The 24,381-nt window shown below is 38.2% G+C and overlaps 2 protein-coding genes across 3 annotated transcripts in view; one reads left to right on the top strand and one right to left on the bottom strand.

Annotated features, from left to right (window-relative positions):
- Nucleotides 1-1,331: 1,331 nt before the first annotated feature.
- gyg1b (glycogenin 1b) lies at nucleotides 1,332-22,748 on the bottom strand. 2 transcript variants are annotated; one of them, XM_048174845.1, is made up of 7 exons: nucleotides 22,592-22,748; nucleotides 20,753-20,888; nucleotides 20,506-20,680; nucleotides 19,018-19,180; nucleotides 8,585-8,711; nucleotides 3,746-3,956; nucleotides 1,332-3,093 (listed from the first exon to the last, which is right to left on the bottom strand). In XM_048174845.1, the coding sequence occupies exons 1-7, from the start codon at nucleotides 22,596-22,598 to the stop codon at nucleotides 2,950-2,952; spliced, it is 963 nt and encodes a 320-aa protein (XP_048030802.1). In that variant the 5' UTR covers nucleotides 22,599-22,748; the 3' UTR covers nucleotides 1,332-2,949. The 2 variants fall into 2 exon arrangements, with proteins under 2 accessions (XP_048030802.1, XP_048030801.1); XM_048174844.1 differs by having other exon boundaries at nucleotides 20,753-20,891; nucleotides 22,592-22,739.
- Nucleotides 22,749-24,070: 1,322 nt separating this feature from the next.
- The window catches only part of sugct (succinyl-CoA:glutarate-CoA transferase), a 183,822-nt gene continuing 183,511 nt past the window's right edge, over nucleotides 24,071-24,381 (top strand). The window contains exon 1 of the mRNA XM_048174036.1: nucleotides 24,071-24,377. Within this exon, the coding sequence (XP_048029993.1) occupies nucleotides 24,260-24,377 (118 nt within the window). The 5' untranslated portion in view covers nucleotides 24,071-24,259. The remainder of the gene's footprint in view (nucleotides 24,378-24,381) is intronic.

Genomic DNA, 24,381 nt, shown 5'->3' with positions numbered 1-24,381 from the left:
TCTATTTTTGTATATATCATATACACACAGTTATTCAAAACCTTAAGTTCTTCTTTCATGAGCCCCTATATACATTTCTGTAAAAGACTAAGTAATTGGCAGAGAGATTCACATTAAACTGAAAACGAAAGCAAGATTGGAACCAAACGATTTATTTTTTCACTGTAACCATTTGTGGTTGTGAATACAGTATTACACAGTACAAAAGAAAAGAAATACATCACCCATGTGTTGTTTGACAGAAACAATGGCTGTATTTGAAAAGGGAATCAAAATACTTAATGTTAGAGTCGATGGCCAAGAATTAGTGTATGGTTTTGCAGGTTTGGTGTGTGGTTCTGCTGTTTGAGTGTCAGGTTTCAGAAACAAAAGGACAAGTAAGGTTTTTGTGTGTAAGCAGTTGAAAAAAACTGCAAGACTAAGTCTTCAATTTCAAGCCTGGTTCTGGTTCTACCCGACAGAGGCAGAATATGAATGTATTATCTATGTATTACAGTGGCTATCAAACACACATGACACACTTGATCATTTCAAAAGCTTTATTTTGTAGCTGGGGGACAAAGGCCCTGTAACACTGAATAAAAGGAAACAGATACAAAAGATAAAACAAAAATACAGACAAAGATATAAAAAAAGATGAGGAAAAACAAGTGGCAATTGGTTGCACAGTGATGACACAGAAATAACACTGTAAACCAAAATACACCATCCATAGCATGATGAAAAATCAGATCAACCAGACTGACATTCAAGAGCATCAAGCCTTTAAAAAGTGAAACATTAAAGGGTTCGTTCACCCAAAAATGAAAATAATGTCATTTGTTACTCACCATCATGCCATTCCACACCCGTAAGACCTTCGTTCATCTTCGGAACACAAATTACGATATTTTTGTTGAAATCCGATGGCTCAGTGAGGCCTCCATAGCAAAACACTGCTTCAGGAAGCATCAGAGCGTTATGAATCAGCGGTTCAGAGCGCCACAGTCACGTGATTTCAGCAAGTTTGACACGCGATCCGAATCATGATTCGACACGCTGATTCATAACGCTCTGAAGCTTTGAAATTTAGTTTTTTTGGCGCACCAAAAATATTCTTGTCTCTTGACACATGAACTGATTTAAATATGTTTTTAGTACATTAATGGATCTTGAGAGAGGAAATGTCATTGCTGGCTACGCAGGCCTCACGGAGCCATCGGATTTCACCAAAAATATCTTTTATCTATTTGTGTTCCGAAGATTAACGAAAATCTTACGGGTGTGGAATGGCATGAGGGTGAGTAATTTTTGGGTGAACTAACCCTTTAAGGCACAGATTAAACAATAGATAGAGAAAAAGAAAAGTTTTTATCTTTATTAAAAGAGAATTACATATGGGACCATGGTTTATTTACGTGCTGAGATTGGCATCAAGATGTGCATCAAGTTGAAGATGCATTATATTCACTAAATATAAAATGAATACTTTATGTTTAAAAGTATGTGCCCTACCATGAGATGAACAATCCAGTCATATCAGTAGCCTTATAAAAGCTGGGTTATGAACATCCCCTCATTGGTCAGATGAATACTAATGCTGAATACAGTATCTCTGCATCACTGTGAATTTGATGAACTATTAATTATGAGACTTTGTCACTAGATTAGCGACTTTTCACACCCCTTTAGCGACTTTTTGGGACTGCTGGTTAACATGTAGTCAGTCACTGTATCACTCGTTCTGTTGTCTGACAGAAAATTTGTAAATGAGAACAGCTTTCTTTGACATTCAGCTATACATATTATATTAAAATACAGTATCTCTGTGTCCGAAATCACATACTGTCTGAGTAGGTATTTGAATTTGAACTTACTTCATGAGCGATCTAAATATAGCATGAATGTGGATAATATGAATGAAATTTGGACGTACTACATCCGCCATGTTGTTACTGTCACGTGACCTACCAACGCCAGTTGCATCACTTCACTGCCATTCATAAATCCTCTCCTGTGGCCTCATGGGATATTAAAGTGTCCATCGAATGCATACTTCAGAATCTCGCCAATGTGGTGAGAAAACGAGTTCCCCCAGGAATCGGGTCTCCTTTAGGACCCCGAGTGATCCTATTGGTTCAGCAAACTTTTAATGGGTAGTATTTTTAGCACCTGATTATAATTCCTGCAAAATCATGTTTGAATATAGTTTAAAATGCGTTATAATGATCATTAACATCTTTTAAATTACATGTTTTCTAGTATATAACTAAAGCTATAGGTTGTGAAATCAAGCATTTCTCATTCTTACTCTTTTTTTAGTTAGCTTATGTGCTAGCATAGCATATATCTACCCGATTAGCCTGCTAGCTTAGCTTATATTATATTAGGTATGTTTTTTGTTTCCAGTATAGTTCTCAATTACATATTTCAAATTAATGTTTCTCAATTTCTCTTGACACCGGAAGTTGTGGAAGTTGTGGGTCATTCATGTACTTTATACCTAATACTATGGATTCAGATATACTACTCTGTTGGCATACTGTTTTTCACATACTATATAGTAGAGAAGTATTTGATTTTGGACGCAGTGTATGTGAGCACAGATTAGGAGAGAAAACAGATGTAAAGTGCCGACAGTTGGTGTATCTAGAGACATTTAACAACTTTTTGAGCAGGCTTTAACTACTTTCCATTGAAAATTGTTGGCAACACTGGTGAGTACACCATTCAAATATTGAAACTTTGAGCTTGAGAAAGCTGACACTTCGGTGGCCCAAAGCTCCCTTTATAAATCAATAAAATTGCTAAGTATATTAGAATTCACATTTTGCAAGAGATTCAAAGGTAAAGTCCAGGCAACTGGCAATAAATGCTTGTATAAAGAAGACAAAGAGTGTGATGAGTTAGCGTACCACAATGTGACGCACTTGCATAGCTGAATTTCAGTGTGTTTAAAATTGTGGCTTTTTATTTAAGGAAAGCATCAAGCTTTTTCTGAATGCTGTCAAAAGAGTCTATTCCCATGTAGTCGGCCTGGCCCTGTTCCCACCTCTGCTTGCGCTCCGCTGAGGACATGAGGGGCTGGACCTGCTCACTCTCGGAAACATCCTCCTGTTGCCAAGAGAAGAATTCAGGCAATTAAAACATTAAATTAATAAAAAAAGGTAAGTTCTGTAGAGTTTGGAAGAAGTCCAGTACATCCCAAACAAAATATTGACATTTAAAATGAATTTATATTTTTGTAGTTATGCCAAGCTCTAAAACACTTTATCAGGTAGAGATTTTCAATTTCTTTTATCCAGTAAATCCCAAACAAAATGCCCCTCTTTGAAGAACCAGGATTCCCCCAGTCTTGAAAAGCCTGGAAATATGAGGTTGTGATTTGTAGACCTGGAAAAGTAGATTAGATAGATAGATAGATAGATAGATAGATAGATAGATAGATAGATAGATAGATAGATAGATAGATAGATAGATAGATAGATAGATAGATAGATAGATAGATAGATAGATAGATAGATAGATAGATAGATAGATAGATAGATAGATAGATAGATAGATATTCATAATTTTATTGAATTAGATTTAGTAAACCAAATTAGATAGATGCTAATATGTAAATGAAACTTTTTTATGACAAAATGTGAACAATGTATCTTAACAACAAAACAGCATGTTGTGCAAGTATGAAAATTGGGACATGGCCATGAAGAACCAAGGAAAGGGATATTTTATTATCTGATAATATTATCTGGGGTCTGACCTCACAGCCGGAGTAGAAGGGCTGGTCTCCATACTCTCTGAGCAGCATGGGCACGACCTCACCACTGAACAGCGCCCACCACTCCAGGAGGAAGCTGGGGTGAGAAGACGCCTGCACGTCCCCTCGCACGCTCCTCTGCGTGGGGTTGTATGTGTAGCTCCATGGCTTCATCTGTCCCAGGAAGTGGACGACTTTTGCATTTGCACCATATCTGTGGACAGAAAGACATTAAGGGCCATATTTACTAACAGCTTGTGCCAGCACACACCCTCTTTTGACATCAAAAAATGTCTCAGGTTACACATGTAACCATTGTTTCCTGAGAATAGGGAACGAGACTCTGCATCCCCTAGGGGTCGCTATGGGGAATGCCTCCAGCATATCCGGAGTCTGAAGCATGAGTTTAAACACAACAATGAACTTGACATTGGCAGGCGGCAGCCTATGATGTCACTACTGGTGCGACCATGAGTATAAAAGGGCACCTGTGAATTAAGTCATCCACTTCTTGAAGGAGACGTGTAGGAATACCGAAAGCATGGCAAAGGGACGCAGCAACTTGTTCCCTATTCTCAGGGAACCATGGTTACATGCATAACCTGAGATGTTCCCTTTCGTAAGGAAACTCACGCCGTGTCCCCTAGGGGTCACTATGGGGAACGGAATACCCACATTGCCATGCTGAAAGGATGAGTGCCCTATTGGCTGAGCCAAGTCAAAGGACTCAAAAGGAGTCCTCATCCCTGAGGTACACACCAGCAACGCAATCATAGACCGGAGCATCTCAAGAACGGAGGCCTTTACAGGATGAGATGACATTCATATTCAGGCCAGGATTCCAAGGGGGCTTACAGAAAGCCTAACACTCAGTACTTGTGTTCAGACAGCCCTGAAGAGTGGAGCCCTCAAACAAGAAGCCTAGCAATGCTCTAACCCAAGGGCAGTACCTCAATACAACAACTCTCATAATGAAAGGCATTCTAACAACATTTCACACTAAAGTTAGTAGCCAAGGAGGCTCCCAGAGAGCCTAACAACTTAACATACTACCTTACCTCCTAGCCGAGCTCTAGGAGTGGAGGCCTCAGTATGACGACTCTCTAAATTGATAAGGGGACCACAACAATGGCCCACGTATAGGAACATCTTGCAAGGAGGCTCACAAAGAGCCTACAACTCGCAAGTGCTGTCCTAGTGGAGCTCTAGGGAGTAAGATAACTCTGTACCAAGAGGAGGCCTAGCAACACTCGCAGTAGCCTAATGAGGCTCACAGAGAGCCTAACCACTTAGTCTATGGATGAGCTCATAAGAGGAATACTCTACATCCTACGCCTGTCAAGGAGGCTACAAAACAGGGACAGGAAGCTTGACACAATCATGGGCGGAAGCTCAGGGGAGCAGAGGCCTCTAATAGAACGACTCATAGTGAGGAGGGCTAACAACAATCTAGTTCAAGAGCAGTGACCAAGGAGGCTCACAGACAGCCTAGCAATTTAACCCCTGGCTGAGCTTGGAGGACGGAGGCCTTATCATAAGGACAAGAGAGAGAGATAGAGAGAGAGAGAGAGAGAGAGAGAGAGAGAGAGAGAGAGAGAGAGAGGAGGCCTTGCTATATCCAATGTCTGTCAGTGGGGCCTCATACAAGGCCTAGCAACCCGGTACTAACATAGCAGATGGATCTCAGGGGAGCAAACAGACAATGGTTAATAAGTACTCCCAACCCAGGCGCACCAGAGGAGGCTCAGGAAAAGAGCTTACAACTCAGTGCTACTGCTCAATTCTGGCTCCAAGAACAGAGACCTCAATATGTTGTCTCTCTAAGACGAGAGGAGGCCTCACTATGTTCTATACTCAGGGCAGCTCCCAAGGAGGCTTAAGAGAGCCTACGACTCAGAATTGCATAAAAAGGTGGAGCTCTGGGGGAGCGGAGGCCTAAATGTACAATTTTCTTAGAAAGAGAAGGACCAACATTGGTCTACCAAGGGAGCAGCCGAGGAGGCTCAAGAGAGACTCAGCATTGTTACCCCATCAAGCTCCCATCAAAAAGGCATGCAGTGCACCTAACAACTTGATGTTGATGCTGCTGCCCCAGACGGTGCACTGAGAAGCAGCCCTCCAGCTAAAAAGTCTCTCTAAAAGAGAGGGGCTAACAGTACTCTTTATCAGTAGCCAAGGAGGCTCAAGGAGGCTCAAACCCTAACAAATTGACAATATTGCCTGCTGATCTATAAAGCAGGAAGATTCTCATAGTGAGAAGAAACCTAACAATGCTTCAGTCCTAAAGCAACAGCCAACGAAGCTAAAAGAGAGCCTAACAACCTGGCAACACTACCTGGTCCAAAAAGGATGAAAAACCCCTCCATGCGACAATTTTCAAGACGAGAGGGTTCATCACTAAGTCTTGTTGCCCAAATCAGCTTCCCAAGGAGGCTCGATGGAGCCTAAGAACTTGCACCGTTATGCAGGTGAAGCTCAAGGTAGCGGAGGCCAAAACAACTCTCTATAACGAGAGGAGGCCCATGGCGCTTCCTAAAGGCAGAGGTCAAGGAGGCTCGGAAAGCCTAACATCTCAGCACCACTGCGTGGTGGAGCTCTGAGGACGGAGGCCTCAACATGACGACTCTCAGACCGCATCACAGAACAGAACAGCTTACCAAGGAGGCTTCACAAAGCCAAACAACTCGGATCTGCTATTCAGTTGGAGCTCTAGGGAGCAGAGGCCTGAGAAGAATGACTCTCTATACTGGGAAGAGGCCTATCAACGCTTCACTGTAAAGGCAGTAGCCAAGGAGGCTCATAGAGAGCCCAGCAACCTAGCAAACTGCCAAGCTGAGCTCTGAGGATGGAGACCACAGCATGACGACTCTCTAAAGCAAAGAGGCCTAACAACGTCCTACACTCAAGACAGATTATCAAGGAGGCTTACAAGGCAACAACTTGACACTGCTAACCAAGCAGGGCTCAGCAATCACAACTTCTGCTTACTGAACCTGTCATTCAGTAGAACATAAAAATCCAAATGGCCGGGTCAGAGCCTTCAATGAGGATGCCTCAGCTACTGAGAAATAGTAGGGAGGCATTGACACATTCCCATGCTCACGCAATCCTTACATATTTCAAGGAGGCTTCGCACCGAATATGGAATCCCTTATGATCTCTCTGCCACAGCATAGAGATCAAAGGAAAAAAAGGAAGGCTCACAGGAGCAGGGCAGTTATGTACAGACAAACTGTTTTCTACAAAATCTGTCTCATACAGCCAAATCAGATCTAATCTGTCATTGCCGCAAGCTATAACTTCCCACAACTCCTAATTGTTATAATAATAACAACTAGCACCTTTCTGTCTCTAATTCCTCAGAATTAGATAAATAACAAAAACAATAGTATTACTTGAATCAACAAGAGCAGCCAAAAAAAGGAAAACTTCCTGTTTGACTCGCCCGTGCTCTGCCTACAACCCCCCACACCCAATTCCGCCTCACCGTGATGGCAGTTCGTGGGGACCTGAGCTACGGGGTGCAGGCGTTCAACTCTCACCCCTTAAGAGAGAGTCAAGCCCGGGTGGAACCAATTACTGCGACCACATCAGCAAAAAGCGTGCATTTAACCTCAAGCACACTAGTTCAAACGACAGATTCTATCACTGAGAATAGGGATCAGACACGAATGCACTGCTATGAGTAAATTCCTATAAACTACTTCAAGAGCTGAACACACTCATGCTACTATCCCTCAGGAGAGAACAGAAAGTCAAAAGATCCTTTGTCTCTTGTAGTCAGTCTAGTGAATGCATCATACCTAGCGCATCCAGCTTGCTCGAAAAGAAGACAGCATTCCACCCAAATGAGTGTCCTACATCCCTCAAGAATAGGGATGGTGCAAACAGAGCTTTTCATTGAGAAATCCATTCAGTGTGAGCATTCAGCTTCCTCAGGAGCTAAATGCACGTGTCTAACTCATGAACAAATAAACAGTCTCCTGAAGACAAGAAAGAGGATGACGTATTTCACAGGTGCCCTTTTATACTCATGGACGCACCAGTAATGACGTCATAGTGAATGTCAAGCTTATTGTCATGTTAAAAAAAGCTTATTGTCGAGTTTTAGAATGCTGCAGACACCGGATATGCTGGAGGCGCGAGTTCCCTTTCGAAAGGTTACTACTGTCAGGATTTACTAAAGACATGCAGTGAAAATGACCTGTAACTGTTCTAGAAATACTTTAATTTGCGCATTGTCATTAGATCATCTGCAGAATTTTCCACTCTCATCTGTGCTTTTATGGGATTGCGGTCTCACTCTAATTTGCCCTGTTTAGTAAATCTGGCCCCTAAATAGAGTTTAGCATGTATTCTTGTATGATAGTAGGTGTCCATAAGGTTTATGAATGCACTTAGATGTTGGGACGAAAATAAAATGTGTTTATTGCTTTGAAGGTCAAGTTAATGCATCAGGATTTAACTGGTTAAATGGCCAGACTGAAATCTGCTCTCACTTTTCTTCACATTTGTCTGTGGGTTAAAATCAGCTAAATGGATTTAAATATGGTAAATGGTGTAAAACTGAGCTAAAAATACTATGAATACTATTACTACTGGCAGCTGAAAACATTTTCAAATTAGAGAGAGTGTGTCCTGAAATGATTTTTCTGACACTCTCAGCCCCGTCTCACACTCTTCCTTCCTCAGCTCCTGTAACCTGATGTTAACGGCATAAGCAGTCTTCATGTGACTCGTGTGTATATCCTCTTACTGTCCCATCCTAAAGGCCAGCACATGCCAACATCAGTGATAGAGTGTCAAACAGGGCCGCTGATGAAGTCAAGGAGTCACACTTACTGTTTAAAAGCAGGAAGGTATGTGTAGATGGCTATGCTGCTCATGTTATAGATGAAAGGAAGGTGTTTTGTGATGTCAGCTGTTGCCCAGTCACTGAAGAAGCCGTTCAGAACTCCTTGGTCCCCTCCTGTTGGACAAACAAATTACTAAATAATGTCACACAAAATGGATTTGGCTCTATTTCATTTATCAATATAAGTTAGAACACTGTAAACACAATTAAGTCCTTAAGTTTAAGCATTTAAAGCATAAGCGTGTCATTTCTGCACCACTAGTGTCACCAAGTATAATTGCGATAAATATATAAACAAACAAACAAATTAATGAATTAATAAAAAATAATTGATTAAACAAATTAATAAAATAAATGAATGATTAAATGAAAACAAATATCTAAAATAAATACATAATAAACAAAAGAATTAAATAAATAATGAATAATATAATAAACAATAAAATGACTAAACAAATAAATATGAAAAAAATAATTAAATACAAATAATTAACAAAATATAAACTATTAAAACTATTAAATGAATAAATAATTAAATATAAACATTAAAATAAATCAAATTAACAACTTAAAAATAGACAAATGAATTTAAATTGAAATAAATAAATAAATAAAAATTAAAACAAACAACTAAAATTAATAATTAATTAAATAAATAAAAAGGAATTAAGTAATAAATATATAAATAACAATAAAATTGAATAATTAAATTATGAACAAATAAACAACAAAATACAAATAATTAACAAAATATAAACAATTAAATAAACTATTAAATGAATAAATAACTAAAATGAATAATTAAATAACATAATAAAAACAATTAAAATGAATAAAAAAAACAATTAAATGAATAGAATGAATGAATAGAATGAATAAATAGAACAAATAAATAATGTAAATAAATAAATAAATAAATAAAATAAATACATAAATAAATAAATAAATAAATAAATAAATAAATAAATAAATAAATAAATAAATAAATAAATAAATAAAATAAAATAAAATAAAATAAAATAAAATAAACAACTTAAAAAACCAAATAGGCAAACAAACAAATGTGATTGATCTGTTGAAAGTACCACAGAGGCACAGTATTTTTATTTATTTATTATATTTTTTAAAAGGAATTTAAAACTGCATTGTAACAAAAAAATAAAAAATAAATAAATAAATAAATAAATAAAGGGGGAAAAAAATGTAGTACAATATTCAAAATAAAGGTTCTTTATTGGCATCTATGGTTCCATGAAGAACCTTTAACGTCCATGGAACCTTTCCATTGCACAAAAGTTTCTTTATAGTGGAAAAAGTTTATCATTTATATATTCTTTGCACTAAGAAAGGTTATTTGTGGAAATCAGACTGGCTCTTTTAAGGCATCGCTGCGAAAACCCCCTTTTAGAACCTATATTTTTTAGAGTGTATAAAACAAAATCAGGTATAAAAGTTACAGTTTGAATTCTTTTTGGTGTTATGTTATGTCAGGCTTTTGCTATGGGGTTGATAAGGTATTCTTTAGTAGTGTTTTTGGTTGTTTATAAGTTGTTATAATAACCTCCTACTGTTCACACTGTCATTTTGTATATAATGATATCTGATGCGTTTGTTCAGAGTAGCTGTCAGTGAGGGAAGACAGAGGCATACGGTGTCCAAAACTGTGGACTACATAGTGAATGAGGACAGTGAGTGAAAATGAGTGTGTTGAGATACAGCTCCAAACAATGGCATTGATTATAGCATGTTGTGCCCCAAGTGATGAAAAAAAAAAAAACTTGCCTGAAATCCAATTAGCAAACAAAGACAAGTAAGTTCTGTGATACTCAGCAGTGTAGGATGGCTATTTTTACATTTTATAGCAGGGAAATTCAAAAAATATGAACACCAGTTAGCATCTTTACTCCAGTACAAGGAATGTGCCCAGGTGCTTACTAGTTGAAAAAAGACCCTACTACGTATCTAAAAAGGTCACGGTCAGAAAGAGCAGCCTAGTTCTTGCATGCTTGCTCAAAGGTCACCAAGGACACACATGACACAGAGACATGGCTATACATGTTACAGCATGACACATACAAACACTGAAAGGCTGTTTAATCAGCATTTATTGAGATCATGTGTCTGCTGTACAGTCGGTAGGAGACACAGAATCCAGGAGGACATGGGTAATATTAATAGCGCTCCCGAAGACACGCAGATAGCTGGTTAACATTAAAGGATTAATTCACTTTAAAATGAAAATTACCCCAAGATTTACTCACCCTCAAGCCATCCTAGATGACTTTCTTCTTTCTGATGAACACAATCGGAGTTATATTAATAAATATCTTGATGCATCCAAGCTTTATAATGGCAGTGAATGGGGCAACGAATTTGAAGCTCAAGAAAGTGTATTCATCCACCATAAACGTACTACACACACAGTTATGGGGGCTTAATAAAGGCCTGCTGAAGTGAAGTGATGCATTTGTGTAAGAAAAATATCCATATTTAACAAGTTATGAAGTAAAATATCTAGCCTCCACCAGACCACCTTCCATATTCAGGTTACAAAGAAAGTGTAACGCCTCTCGCAGTTCAAAATACTTATGCTATGTCCTAAGCCTTCCCTATTCACCTTATGAAAAAAGCGCAACTGACGCGACATTTTCAAATGCAGTCAATGAAACAGAAGTAGCGATAGATCTTCCTTATTGTGATGTACACTTGAGTAAAACAGATTTTTGAAAAAGTAAAAAGGCTTGGTCTTTATTTTATTGATCAGTTGTTGTTTGGATGGAAGCAGATCTGAATTTAAATAACACCCTAGGCAACCACCAAACAATTTGTGAAAATGGTGATGTCATGGGCATGCATATTACATGTTCAGACTATAAGCGCATAGTGTTTCTTTACAAAGTGACATCGCCACCTACTGGCCTGCCAGCAGAATACAGCGTATTTTAATCATTTTCACTGATCCGTTTTGACAAACGGGGATCGTTTTGACAACGTCTGTACGCGAAAAACAAAGGAAAAACTTTTCTGTTTTTAATACATCGTAGTTGTGTAAACATACCCTAAGAAAGAGGAGGGATTTATATGTACAAAATGATTGGAAAAATCCTGCATGCGTATGTCACCAGAGGGAAGCCTGACATCTCACTGAAACATGATATTCTAATTATAAAGATTCACATGCATGGATGAATTGTACATAGCATGTACTGCTGCTTGGTGGAATTTCGCAGGCAAAATCCAGTTACTTCAATTCTGAATCCACTAGGGGAGTAACAGTACACAAACATGGCGGTTTCATGATGGACAATTCATTTTTTAAATATAATCACTTACATAGTTACGGTCATAACTTAGTTTTCATGACAAATGTATTTAAACATATATTAAATAGTTAAGACATACTAAAGTATATATATCCACGGCACTGTTGCTTATAACTGATTCGCAGATAATTTGTTTCAGACTAAAAATGTCAACAGAATGTAGAGTACTTGCTATGTATGTTCAGAGACCAGCAATATTAATTTCTCATCCATTTTGTTCCGTTCTCTGCTTGTTGATGTCGTTGTACAGCAAGGAAAGTTGTGACAGTTGGTCGGTGTTGTATTTGACCCGCCCCTCCTCAACTCTGATTGGACATCTGGCTAAAAAGTTACAGTGATGAGCGCAGCGTTTTACTCCAAGTTGAACATTCTTCAACTTGAGGTGACTGGTAAATACACAGAGCGCTCAGCACTTAAGCGTGAAAAAGGTGCTCAGCGCCTCGTTACGCTCCTACCGTTTAAAAAAATGTGGCGCTCCTATTGAAAACAACTGGAAAAAATACACAAGCCGCTGGAAAAAATGCTTTGATGGACACATGGCCTAACAGGTAAAGTAAATATAATGAATATATAAGCTAATATAGTGCATATATTTAGTGAAATGTTCCCCTCTAGAGTTCGTTTCTCTAGTAAACTAACATGCTGTGGACACTAAATGACTTGCCTTGATGTAAATGTAATGCTACGTGAAATATTATTCTCAAGCAATTTTATTGATGTCTTTCCACTTTTGAAATCACTGGTTGAGATATTACACGTAAACATATCTATGCATGGATAATCTGTTCTTCTGCTGCTCTTTTTCCTGTTGTGGCGGTTTGCATACAGCGTTGCATTACCGCATGCTCCCTTTCTGGATTGGAGTGTGGATTGCCTGTGAACGACTGTTTTCGTCATCTGACTGTATGCACTGAACCGTGACATCCATACCGACGGTTCGGGACGGATACATGAACCGTTACCGGGTGAAAAGGGCCTCAAAAATACAGCGAAATTCACTGTGCTGGCCAACAGCTGCTGAGTTTGAAAGTGACCTGTGTGTGAGCTAAGCTGGACTGCACTCAGAATTTATTGCCAGCCTCTGCGCTAAAACACATGAATGTTTGCTCCAGGACAGGCCATGTGCACGATATGAGGAAATGAATATAGTCAGTACAAACCATATACAGCAGCCTCTTTGCCAGCCAAAAAAAAGAGCTTTTGAAACTCAAATAATGCTACGTGCCTACAACAGATTAACCAACATGCTGGAGCATTCAGAATAATGTGCTTGTAAAGCATGCTGGTTTACCAGCTAAACCAATCCACAGCCAGTTTATTTGGGCGTGCCATCAGAAGCCCAGAAACAGAGTTCAGAATCGCCCCCCCGGGGCTTTCCTTGTGCAAGTGGCTCTACAAACATTACTGCAGTCTTGAAGCGTTCATTTTGATGGGATGATCTGAACTGTGCAGGAATGTACATAGTCTTTCGCTGGTTTACATTGGCAGAGGATAAGAACAAGTCCACATGATAGCCTCAGGTCATCTTGACTGTAATAAATGAGGAAATGGAAAGATGCTTGTTTGATGCCCTGTTTCACTCTGCGGGTATATGAGAGAACACACCAATGCTTTGTCTCTGAATGCCAGTTGAATGAACGGCCAACAAAACCGGAGGTGATTTTGCTGGTTTCTTTACACAAAACACTCTTGAAACTGCTTATCACAGAGATTATCACTAAACATAACTCACTGCTCTTTGAATTTCTTTAGTTTAAAACCCCCAACACTCCAGCATTGTGTTTCATAGAAAAGCATAATTCACATTTTCTATCCGAAATGTGAACTCTAATTTCTTAGTTTCTTCCCTTCCCAAACTCTTAGTTTCATTAAAGGCACAATATGTAAATTTCTGCCGCTAGAGGTCGCTTATTCAAAACCAAGGTGTAGCTTAATGACACCTTGATTTCGCAGAATCATACAGTCATTGGAAAAGAATCCGATGGGACTCGGACAGAAATCATTTTCATGGATGAGCTAATGTATTAAAGATTTATTAACATTACTGTAGAATGATGCAGGGTGTTGGAGCGGAACGAGGCTGCTGGAGCGATTGCTTATGAGAGACGAGTGCGACACACGACTCAGAGAGCAGTGGAGCTTTTATTATGTCACAGTCACCGCTTCCGCTTCTTCCGGTAATGTGTATGTGGGGTAACACAGCGCTGTTTATCATATTAGATACATTTGTGTGTTGAAAGTTATTATAGTGCAACTCTGCGTTCACTCAGAGGCTGCTATGAGACACTTGTTGCACACTTCAGTAAGATAGATCGATATTAGTCATGGTAAAACATGGTACTCACGGTAAATCAAGAAATCGAGATTTAAACAACAAGACTTAGACCCAATCCCAACTTTTTTTATACCCCTTTGCCCTTCCCCTTACCCCTTGAAACAGAGTGGCAAGGTGTAGGGGTGAAAATATTCCCCTTTAGAAATGGGACACCACTACTACACCATTACACGTGTCATCATGCCTAGTTTCTTTTATTAGTGTCCTGTAACATTTAACCAGTATGAACAGCAATGAAGTGCACGAGCATGTTTAACAGATTATTCACTCCCAACTTTGTTTTCCGCTGTATTTTGGACGGCGATCGGTTTCAGTTCGAAAACGTATGAGCCTTCGAGTTTCCCAAGACTGGCGAAGGAAACTCGAAGGGCCAAGCTGTTTAACCATTGCATTTTGTGCCGAGCCGGTACGGATATGGTTTTGTTTTCTACTGTGGTGCTGCTCTTTGCAATGTAATACAAACGAGTCAGTTGTTGCCCTGGTAACGTAAGAGTTTACAGACCATACGAAATGCAAATAGCGACTGCGCTATGAAGGATGATATATTTCTTCAGATATTTCTTTTAACTGTATCACTCATTTGTGTTCACATCATTCAAATAGCATGTTTAGCAAGCTACTGAGAAACTGGCATCCAGGTAACACATACAGTACGTGTTCGATCCTGAGTGGAAATATCACTACCATGAACACTACACGCATTCTAGCAGCACGGTAGTCTGTGTATGCAGGGAAATTTCTCATACCCCTTCGTTTGAAGTGTGGTCCTGAAAAATCTTCGTTTGAAGGGCTATCTGGCCCGTCCCCTTACCCCTACCACTCTAGCCAAAATAGAATAGAGACACCCCTACCCCTTCACGTGAATGCACAAAACGAAGGGGTAGGGGAGTGGAAATATCTTACTACTATAGAACAGTTTCTCACCTGTCTAATAAAACACATTATATATTAAAGCGTCTTTAGTGTTTCCATGGTTTCACATAAAATAATTTATGGTTTCCATAAAACCGGAAATCGAGGATAACGCGGGTATGATGTCACTGATAGGCGACATGGTCCGTGTCCTGGTTAAAATATCTTATTTCTCTGTATTAAAACATTCTTGGGATAATGTAAGTACACAAGTCAACAACTATATATAACATCGTTAATAGTGGTTTTTGGATATTTTAATCCAAAAATCTTCACATATTGTGCCTTTAAGCAGAGAATACCGTAAGACAACATGGCAACAGTCAAGAGTTAAAGCTATCCCTGTTACAACCACAGACAAACTAGCCCTGCTAAAAATAAAGCAATCATTACAAATTACCACTCCATTAGAGCATTGAGGTGTCATTAAACAGGGCCAGAGGATGTTCAGAGGATGGTCACTTCACAAAAATAGACCAAAAACTCAAGCTGGGAAGATTGTGTAGCATCTATGGAGCCTGCAATAAGCGCAGACCCTGTTTATGACAGCCCAAAAGAGCCACTGGATTCTGTGGAGTAACAAAAGCATAACAATCGGGCTTTTGAAAAGATGCCAGTCTCCATAATGTAAGCAGTGTCAATTAATTTCAGAAAGTGCACCAGAGCCCTCCCTCACAACGCAGCAATCTAATTGGTTACTCGACGGTCAGACTCAAACTCTCAGCCAGACACGCAAGAATGGGTTCACTGTGTCGTCAAGCTGAAAACTTACACCAATACATCAGTTTCCTGAAAGTCACTCACACAAGCTGGCATGTGCAAACAATTATTTGTCCTGCATTTTATTAACTAATGGGTAAAAAAAAAAAAAAAAAACAAAGCAAAGGGGAAAAGAAACATGCACAGTCGTGTTCCGTTAGTCATTTTACCACATTACTAAAACCCATAAAAGTTGCATAACAAGCAACTTTGCCAAGAGGTGGCTGTAGAAAAAGGCCCTTGGCTCCTAAAGAAAAGGAAAAAGAGGGTTGCCTTGAAAGAGCTTTTGTTTGCTACGAGTGCTTGTGCCAAATTCCTCTTGCCGGGCTTATGAACCAGCTGTGTTGGGCAATACTCGGGAGGCTCTGTTGGGCATTTTCGCTTGAGGTAATTTTGTGATGCAAACAAGCAAGGGCAACTTAATTGTGCTGACATTATGTGTAAGATGAGCACACATCAAACTACTGGGTGTGTGATTATGATGTTTTCGACCGGAATGGAGAGGTGGAATGATAAGGAAGATGCATTCAGATTCAATAACTATCTAAAATAACTCTGCCGGGTTATTTAGCCACGCCTGGCCTTGATTACAGGCGGGGTACTTGATAAGCATCCTGATTACCAGAGAGATACATATGGGAAGATTTAAAGGGATAGTTCACCCAAAAATGAAAATTACTCATAATTTACTCACCCTCAAGCCATCCTAGGAGTATAGGACTTTCTTCTTTCAGCCAAACACAATTTGAGTTATATTAAACATTTCCTGGCTCTTCCAAGCTTTATAATGGGGGTGATTGGAGGATGAGATTTTTAAGTCCAAAAAAGTGCATCCATCAATCATAAAACATACTCCACGCAGCTCCGGGATGTTAATAAAGGCCTTCTGAAGTAAATCAATGCATTTGTGTAAGACAAATATCCTTATTTAAAACTTTATAAAGGAAAATAACGAGCTTCCAGTGCAACAGCCATACACGTTCGATGTATGTCCAAAAAGAGTTAACTTCCACGTAGTACACAATGCCATGACGTTCTACCCTACGCCATGATGTATTACGCTATGTCCTAATAAATAGTACGTCATGTTATTGTGTACTACATCGCAAATCCCAAAAATCCCGAAAAAATTCTGTTGGTGCCTCAGTGACTACTTCTCTCAGAGAATCTGTCAATCTCAGCTGTCAATCAAGACGTCACACCCCAGTTTTAATAGCATCAAATAAATAACTAAACACAAACATTTTATTTCAAAACCGAACACTCAAAATTATATCAGCGTGATAAAAACTACCTAAAATGACAGAAACCATCTTTGGGAAAAAAAAATGATTTGAAGTGTAATTTGATTTTTTAGTTGTTCAGTAGTTTAGATTGTTCTCGTTCCATTCGATTAGATGGAGAGGTCGGGGTTCATGAGCTATACTGCATCCAGCCACCTGGGGGCCATCAAAATGTTTTGGCTTCACTTTTCAGGACTTGTGCAGCACTCTACATGCGCGTAGTGTTTCTTTACACAGTGACATCAACAACTACTGGCCTGGCAGCAGAATAGAGCATTTTTAGTCGTTTTCGCGGATCCATGTGGGGGGGATCGTTTTGACAATGTTGTCGATATGATCATCTTTATGTGAGGGATCCTCACCCTAAAATTTAAAAGGCAGCACTATATATATATATTTTCATGTAAAAATTCTGTGAAAAATGAATATGATAAATATATGTAAAATATTATTTGGTAAACATTTAGTTTCAATTACATTTTTATACTCACTATAGTGCTGTACTGTTGATTTAATTTTAATCTAATTATTTATGATCTTATTTAATCTTTTTATTTATTTTAATACATTTATTTATTAAATAAATGGACATCATTTTACATAAGTTTTTTCCTAAACTTTTCTACAGACACCCTTGCACTCCTTTGTGGCACCCAGGGTTTGAAAACCTGCGGTCTATTTAACATGTATCATATTTAATGTGTTCTGAAATCATACAATAACTTTGTTTGACAAACACAGAAATTTCTATTTGCTATTTAAGTTGCTATTCACAAAAAATCTTGCCCTACACTGTCCGCAGCCGTCCAACACAACATTCAAAAGATTCAGAATTTAATTTAAAATTAAAGTGTCACTTGAACTACTTCTATTAAACCTTTTAGCATTTTGGCCTATACAGCCTATGGCAACTTTTTGCTTAGTTCTCATTGTGTGGAAAAGAGCAGCAGAAACATTCTTCAGAATTTCTCCTTTTAAAGGGGTCTTTGATTATGATTTCATTTTTTTAACTTTAGTTAGTGTGTAATGTTGCTGTTTGAACCTAAACAACATCTGCAAAGTTACAAAACTCAAAGTTCAAAGCAAAGGGAGATATTTTCTTTGACAGAAATCGCTTTTTAAGGACTACAACAAACGGCTGGTAGGGACTACAATGAGCTTCTTCCCGGGTTGGTGACATCACAAACCCCAAAATCTACATAAACCCGCCCCCGAGAACACACAACAAAAGGGGGTGAGGCCATGTTGGGCTGCTTTAGAGAAGAGGAAGAGTTGTTGTAGTAGAGTGTTGTTGTCATGCCATCATGTTACGCCGGACTGCTTCACAAACGAGGGTCAATTCAACATTGGATTTGCACAAAAGACTAACATGACGGCACATGCTAGCGGATGAGTTGAATCAACTCCACAGCAACTACATAAATTTATCCACTAACCATTCAGAAACGTCCAGTTTCATTCTAAAAGTTGTAACTTCTTCCTGAGTCTCTCCATCAGTGTCGACTCCGGTTTGAACAATGTAAGGCTGAACACCTTTACTGACAATCCTCATTTTAGCTGTGTGAGATTCTCCAGCTTTGTTGTTGTTGAGCAACAGAAGCGTGAGCTGTTAAAGCTTCGCCTTCTTCTGGAAAGGGGATGCTAATATAGTTATTGTCGCTATATTTCTCTTTCTTGGTGTGAACAGGCCTTTACAATGGAAGTACTTACGGACCTTCTTTAAAATGTTTAAAACAACATAGCATTGAAAACTACAAATTCAGAGCTCAGACACACCCAAAAATGAATGATGCAGGTGGTTTACGTACCATCAAAGCTGCCATGCTCTGTGCAGTACTGCAGAAGTTTGCCGTAGGTTTCAATGGACGGGCGAAACACGAACACACCAGAGTTGAAACAATCAGGCCAGCCGGGGTCTGGCGCTGCAGACAACTCCTCTCTGTCGAACAGCTCATCTATGTTTGAAACCACCTACAGCAAACAAAAAAGTTTGAAACTTGTCATCAGAACTGTGAACATGAAGACAAAATTAGCCCAATTTACTTGCTTAGAGGATTAGTTCACTTTCAAATGAAAATTTCCTGATAATTTACTCACCCCCCCATGTCATCCAAGATGTTCATGTCTTTCTTTCTTCAGTCGAAAAGAAATTAAGGTTTTTATGAAAACATTCCAGGATTATTCTCCTTATAGTGGACTTCAATGGCCTCCAAATGGTTGAAGGTCAAAATTACAGTTCCTAGTGATCCCAGATGAGAAATAAGGGTCTTATCTAGAGAAACCATCGCTCATTTTCCAAAAAAATAAAGAAATAAAATTTTATATGTTTTAACCATATATGCTCATCTTGAACAAGTTCTCTTCTTCTTCTCTATTTGAATTCCAGCAGTGTAGACACCAAGTGTATTACTGCCCTCCACAGGTCAAAGTTTGAACTAAAATGTCATATACAATATGCTAGCGCAAGTATATAACGATTAGTTCAAACTTTAACCTGTGGAGGGCAGTAATACACTTAGCAGTGTCTACACTGCCAGAATTGTAATAGAGAAGAAGAGAGCTAGTTCAAGATGAGCGTTTATGGTTAAAACTTATATAATTTTTTTTTTTTTTTTGAAAATGAGCGATGGTTTCTCTAGATAAGACCCTTATTCCTCGTCTGGTATCATTTAAAGCCCTTTGAAGCTGCACTGAAACTAATTTTAACCTTCAACCATTTGGGCTCCACTGTAGTCCACTTTATGGAAAAATATCCTGGAATGTTTTCATCAAAAACCTTAATTTCTTTTCGACTGAAGAAAGAAAGACATGAACATCTTGGATGACATGGGGGTGAGTAAATTATTAGGAAAATTTAATTTGAAAGTGAACTAATCCTTTAATAAATATTTGTGGTCAATTTTTGTGCACATAAGAGAAAAGTCCAAATAACTTTTAAACTTTCTAGTCAAAGAATCCTAAGAAGAAAAAAAAAAATCCACAAAAAATAAAAGATCTAAGGATCTAAAGATGTAATAACATTTCACAATATTACTGTATTTGTGATCAGATAAATGCAGCCTCTTATGGGTTAAAAAAACAAACAAATCTGAATTGTATTACTTTGAAAAAATGTAGAGAAACCTACACAGCTTAGTGCAAGTCAAACAAGTTAAACCTAATGCAGAGGAATACATTCACACACTGAGTTAATGAGGCACAGTGTAATTCAAATGACATACCAAACCACACAGACTAACTGCATTATACATACTTCATACATGTTTTGACAAGGCACACCTTGACTTAACACTCACCAGTGTGTCTGCATCCATAAACACACATTTTGAGTAGTGTGTGAGAGTCCAGCAGTGCAGCTTGGTGAATGTGACACCCAGATCAGGTCTCTTCATCATGGCCAAATGTGCCGTGTCCCCACTGTCCAGCACATCCACCAGCCTGACTTCATCATAGATCTTATGAAGCACTGCCCTAAAAACATTCAAAAACAGTCAGATGGGTTTGCAACACACTACTATACTGGCTGAAATTGACATGTTGTACCTTGACTGATCGGACACATGGGGTCCAATGAGCACCACCAGCTTTTTTGATGTCTTGTAGTTCCTAAGGGATTTTCCGAGCACCAGAGCTCCTCTTGCATAGCTATCGTTCGTAGCCAAAGTGACAAATGCCTGTTCTGCTGAGGAAATGAGAGGGTTACAGATGGGCATGGCATGACTGACAGACAACATCTTATGAATTTAATTTCACATTACCTTGCAGGAATTAAACAGATTTTTGTTCAGTTTTAATTTGATTCAAAGAATCGGTTCATTTGAACAATTCATAAACTGATGAATTGATTCAAAAACTGATTCAGTGATTCTTTTACTTCATGTCATGGTTCCTTAAAGGGATAGTTCACCCAAAAATGAAAATTTGATGTTTATCTGCTTACCCCCAGGGCATCCAAGATGTAGGTGACTTTGTTTCTTCAGTAGAACACAAATGATGATTTTTAACTCTAATCCTTGCAGTCTGTCAGTCAAATAATGCGTGTAAATAGGAACTCCATCAATAGGAGTCTAAAAAACACGACAGACAAATCCAAATTAAACACTGCAGCTCGTGACGACACATTGATGTCCTAAGACACGAAACGATCGGTTTGTGTGAGAAAACGAACAGTATTTATATAATTTTTTACCTCTAATACACCACTATGTCCAACTGCCCTGCACATCCGGTTAGTGAGGTCAAAAAACGCGCTCTGATGACGGAAGTGATCTCTCTCGCTTTGCTTCAATGAGTGCGAGACATCACTTCCGTTGTCAGAGCGCATTCAGACCTCACTAACTGGATGCGCAGGGCAGTTGGACATAGTGGTGTATTAGAGGTAAAAAATTATATAAATACGATTCAGTTTCTCGCACAAACCGATCGTTTCGTGTCTTAGGATATCAATGTGTCGTCACGAGCCGCAGGGTTTAATTTGGATTTGTCTGTGCATGTTTTTTTTTTACTCTTATAGATGGAGTTCCCATTGACATGCATCATTTTTTTCCGACAGACTGCGACGGTTGGAGTTAAAAATCATCATTTGTGTTCTACTGAAGAAACAAAGTCACCTACATCTTGGATGCCCTGGGGGAAAGCAGATACACATCAAATTTTCATTTTTGGGTGAACTATCCCTTTAAAACTTTGCTTGGCATATGATCTAAAATATTCCAGAAAAACCATATTGTTACGTTTTTCTTCAAAAAAAATTGTATTAAAAGGGGTTTGTTTTTAGTTTGTAGCCTCATAAAAGAGCATTTAGAAACTAATTTGCATTAAACAATATTTTTTTAAATGTTTCATTTGAAAAGTTTTTGCATGGTTTAATGAAATGCCATCTATTAAAACCTGTTCGGCATTTAATGATTCCTCTGCTCACAATCATTACGAGTCACACAAAATAAGAAGACTGAATCAAATTGTTAACTCGGATCAAAAAAAGGCGGTTCTCGGTTCAGTGAACTGTTGACTCGAGAACCTGAATCTGATTCAGCAACGAATCGTTCAGAACCGCTTTAAAAATCCGACTCCAAAGAACAATGCGTTCATAATTCGGACATATTTAATGCAGTCTGCGTTGTGCCAAAATAACTGGATAACAATATTATCTTAAACTCGCATTAAGTAATCATGCCAGTATATAAACAAATATATTACACACTTTACATCCATAGTGATGCATATGCAAAGAACAGTCCTTAAAACCTTATTAGTGCACAGAGCTCAACATTATAACATGTAAATAAATCGTACAGCTATTTACAGATGCTTTGCAGTAACCCTTACACTTAAACAGCTCTGTTTAATTTATAAAGTGTAACGTTAATCACTGTCACATACCTGCCATGCTTGATATTTGTCAAAGCCACTTTGTAGCTCGGACTCCCTCAGAACAGCAGTGACACTTCAATAAAAGAGACTCCGTTTCACGCCTTGAGTTCATTTATACCAGCGCGGACCATCTCCATAAATACTGCTGCCAGTCACGTGACCAGAAGGGGCTCTGCGGACACGGCCACGATTGGTTCGTGATTTTTGGGGCGTGGCTTCACATATGTAACTTCTGACAAATTTCCACAGTTTATAAAGTGTATACTTTTAAATATGTGTGTACTTTTTCAATATGTATTTATTGTTTCATAAATATGATGTGCATATTTATATATAATATAAAAAATATTAATACTTTTATACAGTTTTATATTCCATAATAAATATACTTGTACATTCAATGTTGTGATGTTTATGGCGCTTAATACTAATAACTTATATTAATATCTAATACACTATAACTAATGTTAATGTGCCTCCTGTATATTTGTGATATAGTACATGTGTGCTGCTAAAATGGCGGAAGTCAGTCAGAGTGGAAATACTAATGACTGCTGATGACACAGCAGAAGATATTAGGACTGTTTGTCAGCTATACTTACGGTATTAAATGCTAAACATAGCATATATATGTTCAGATATGAGCTGATTGGTGTCTTGTGCCATCTACTGGTCACAGTACTTTCGTTTAGATTCTAAACATCATAAATACTTGATATATTAAATAGCCTGTTGCACTTTAAACATATTGCAATAATGACTGGTTGACTGTACATTATATCTTAAGTAACACATGGGTGCATTACACCATTTTGTACCATGTAAGTTTATTGAAAAGTTTGAAAATATAAACCACTTTTAAGAAATATACCAACAGAACTATACCAATAAAAATGGCTTACAGTCAAATGATTAAAATGAGAATATTCAGATTAAAATTAGTGATTCAATTGTATCAAATAAAATGAACAGAAGCAAAGTTGTTGGGTTTATGGGATATGTAGTTTTTACCTATGGCTTTTCAGTTATGACGTCAATTTGTAGGCCGAAACGAAAGGAAACGGCCCGGTAAATTTCCATAGATATAATATAATACCATGATATTATGTAATAATAAATATATAATAATGATATGTAATATTATATTAGGCCTATTATTAATTCAACGTCTATTAAAGTCATTCATCAGTCTGCCACTGAAGTACAAGTGTGGTCATGTGATTGATGTTACTTTTCTCAGCGCTATAACAGATTAACCAATCTTTCGGTTTTGAAAAAAATATATATATAATTATTTGCTATAGATTTTTTCATTTGTATCTCGAGTAACAATTTCTCTAAATGATAGATTTAAACAAATACACACAATGTAAAAAAAAAAAAAAAAAAAAAAAACATATCCTAAATTTTGAATGCGTCTCAATGGAGGATCGTTTTGTTTTGTTTTTAGGCCGATGAGCGCCCCTGCTGGAGGACTCTTGTGTTTCATAGCAACAAATACTAGTCATTTTTGTCTCTCGTGACGCCCATTTAAGTGCTGTCAAATGTGTTGAAATAACCGCAGTACTCACTTGCTAAGATTGTAATTTCTCAATAGATACTTGATAACATTTTACGCGTGAAGGCGGGGCTTTTATAGACGTCGCATCGCGTTGCGTGCGTAAACGTCGAGTCAACATGTCGGGAAGCGTTGTTATAAGAGTTTTATCTTATCTAAGCAGAACATCACACTTTCTACAACCGAATAAGACGAACTATGTGAATATAAGACGACCATTCACAGCCAAGCTGCAAGGTAG

The sequence above is a fragment of the Megalobrama amblycephala genome, linkage group LG22 (genome assembly GCF_018812025.1).
Source record: "Megalobrama amblycephala isolate DHTTF-2021 linkage group LG22, ASM1881202v1, whole genome shotgun sequence".
NCBI classification, from domain to species: domain Eukaryota; kingdom Metazoa; phylum Chordata; class Actinopteri; order Cypriniformes; family Xenocyprididae; genus Megalobrama; species Megalobrama amblycephala.
This window is presented reverse-complemented; position numbering and strand designations above follow the sequence as displayed.

Excerpts from the sequence above, each read along its gene's own strand:
- gyg1b (XM_048174844.1), bottom strand. Across the intron at positions 20,681-20,752 it reads CATGTGTCCGATCAGTCAAG|GGCAGTGCTTCATAAGATCT; the intron begins GTACAACATGTC and ends GAATGTTTTTAG. Across the intron at positions 3,094-3,745 it reads CCTTCTACTCCGGCTGTGAG|GAGGATGTTTCCGAGAGTGA; the intron begins GTCAGACCCCAG and ends TCTTGGCAACAG.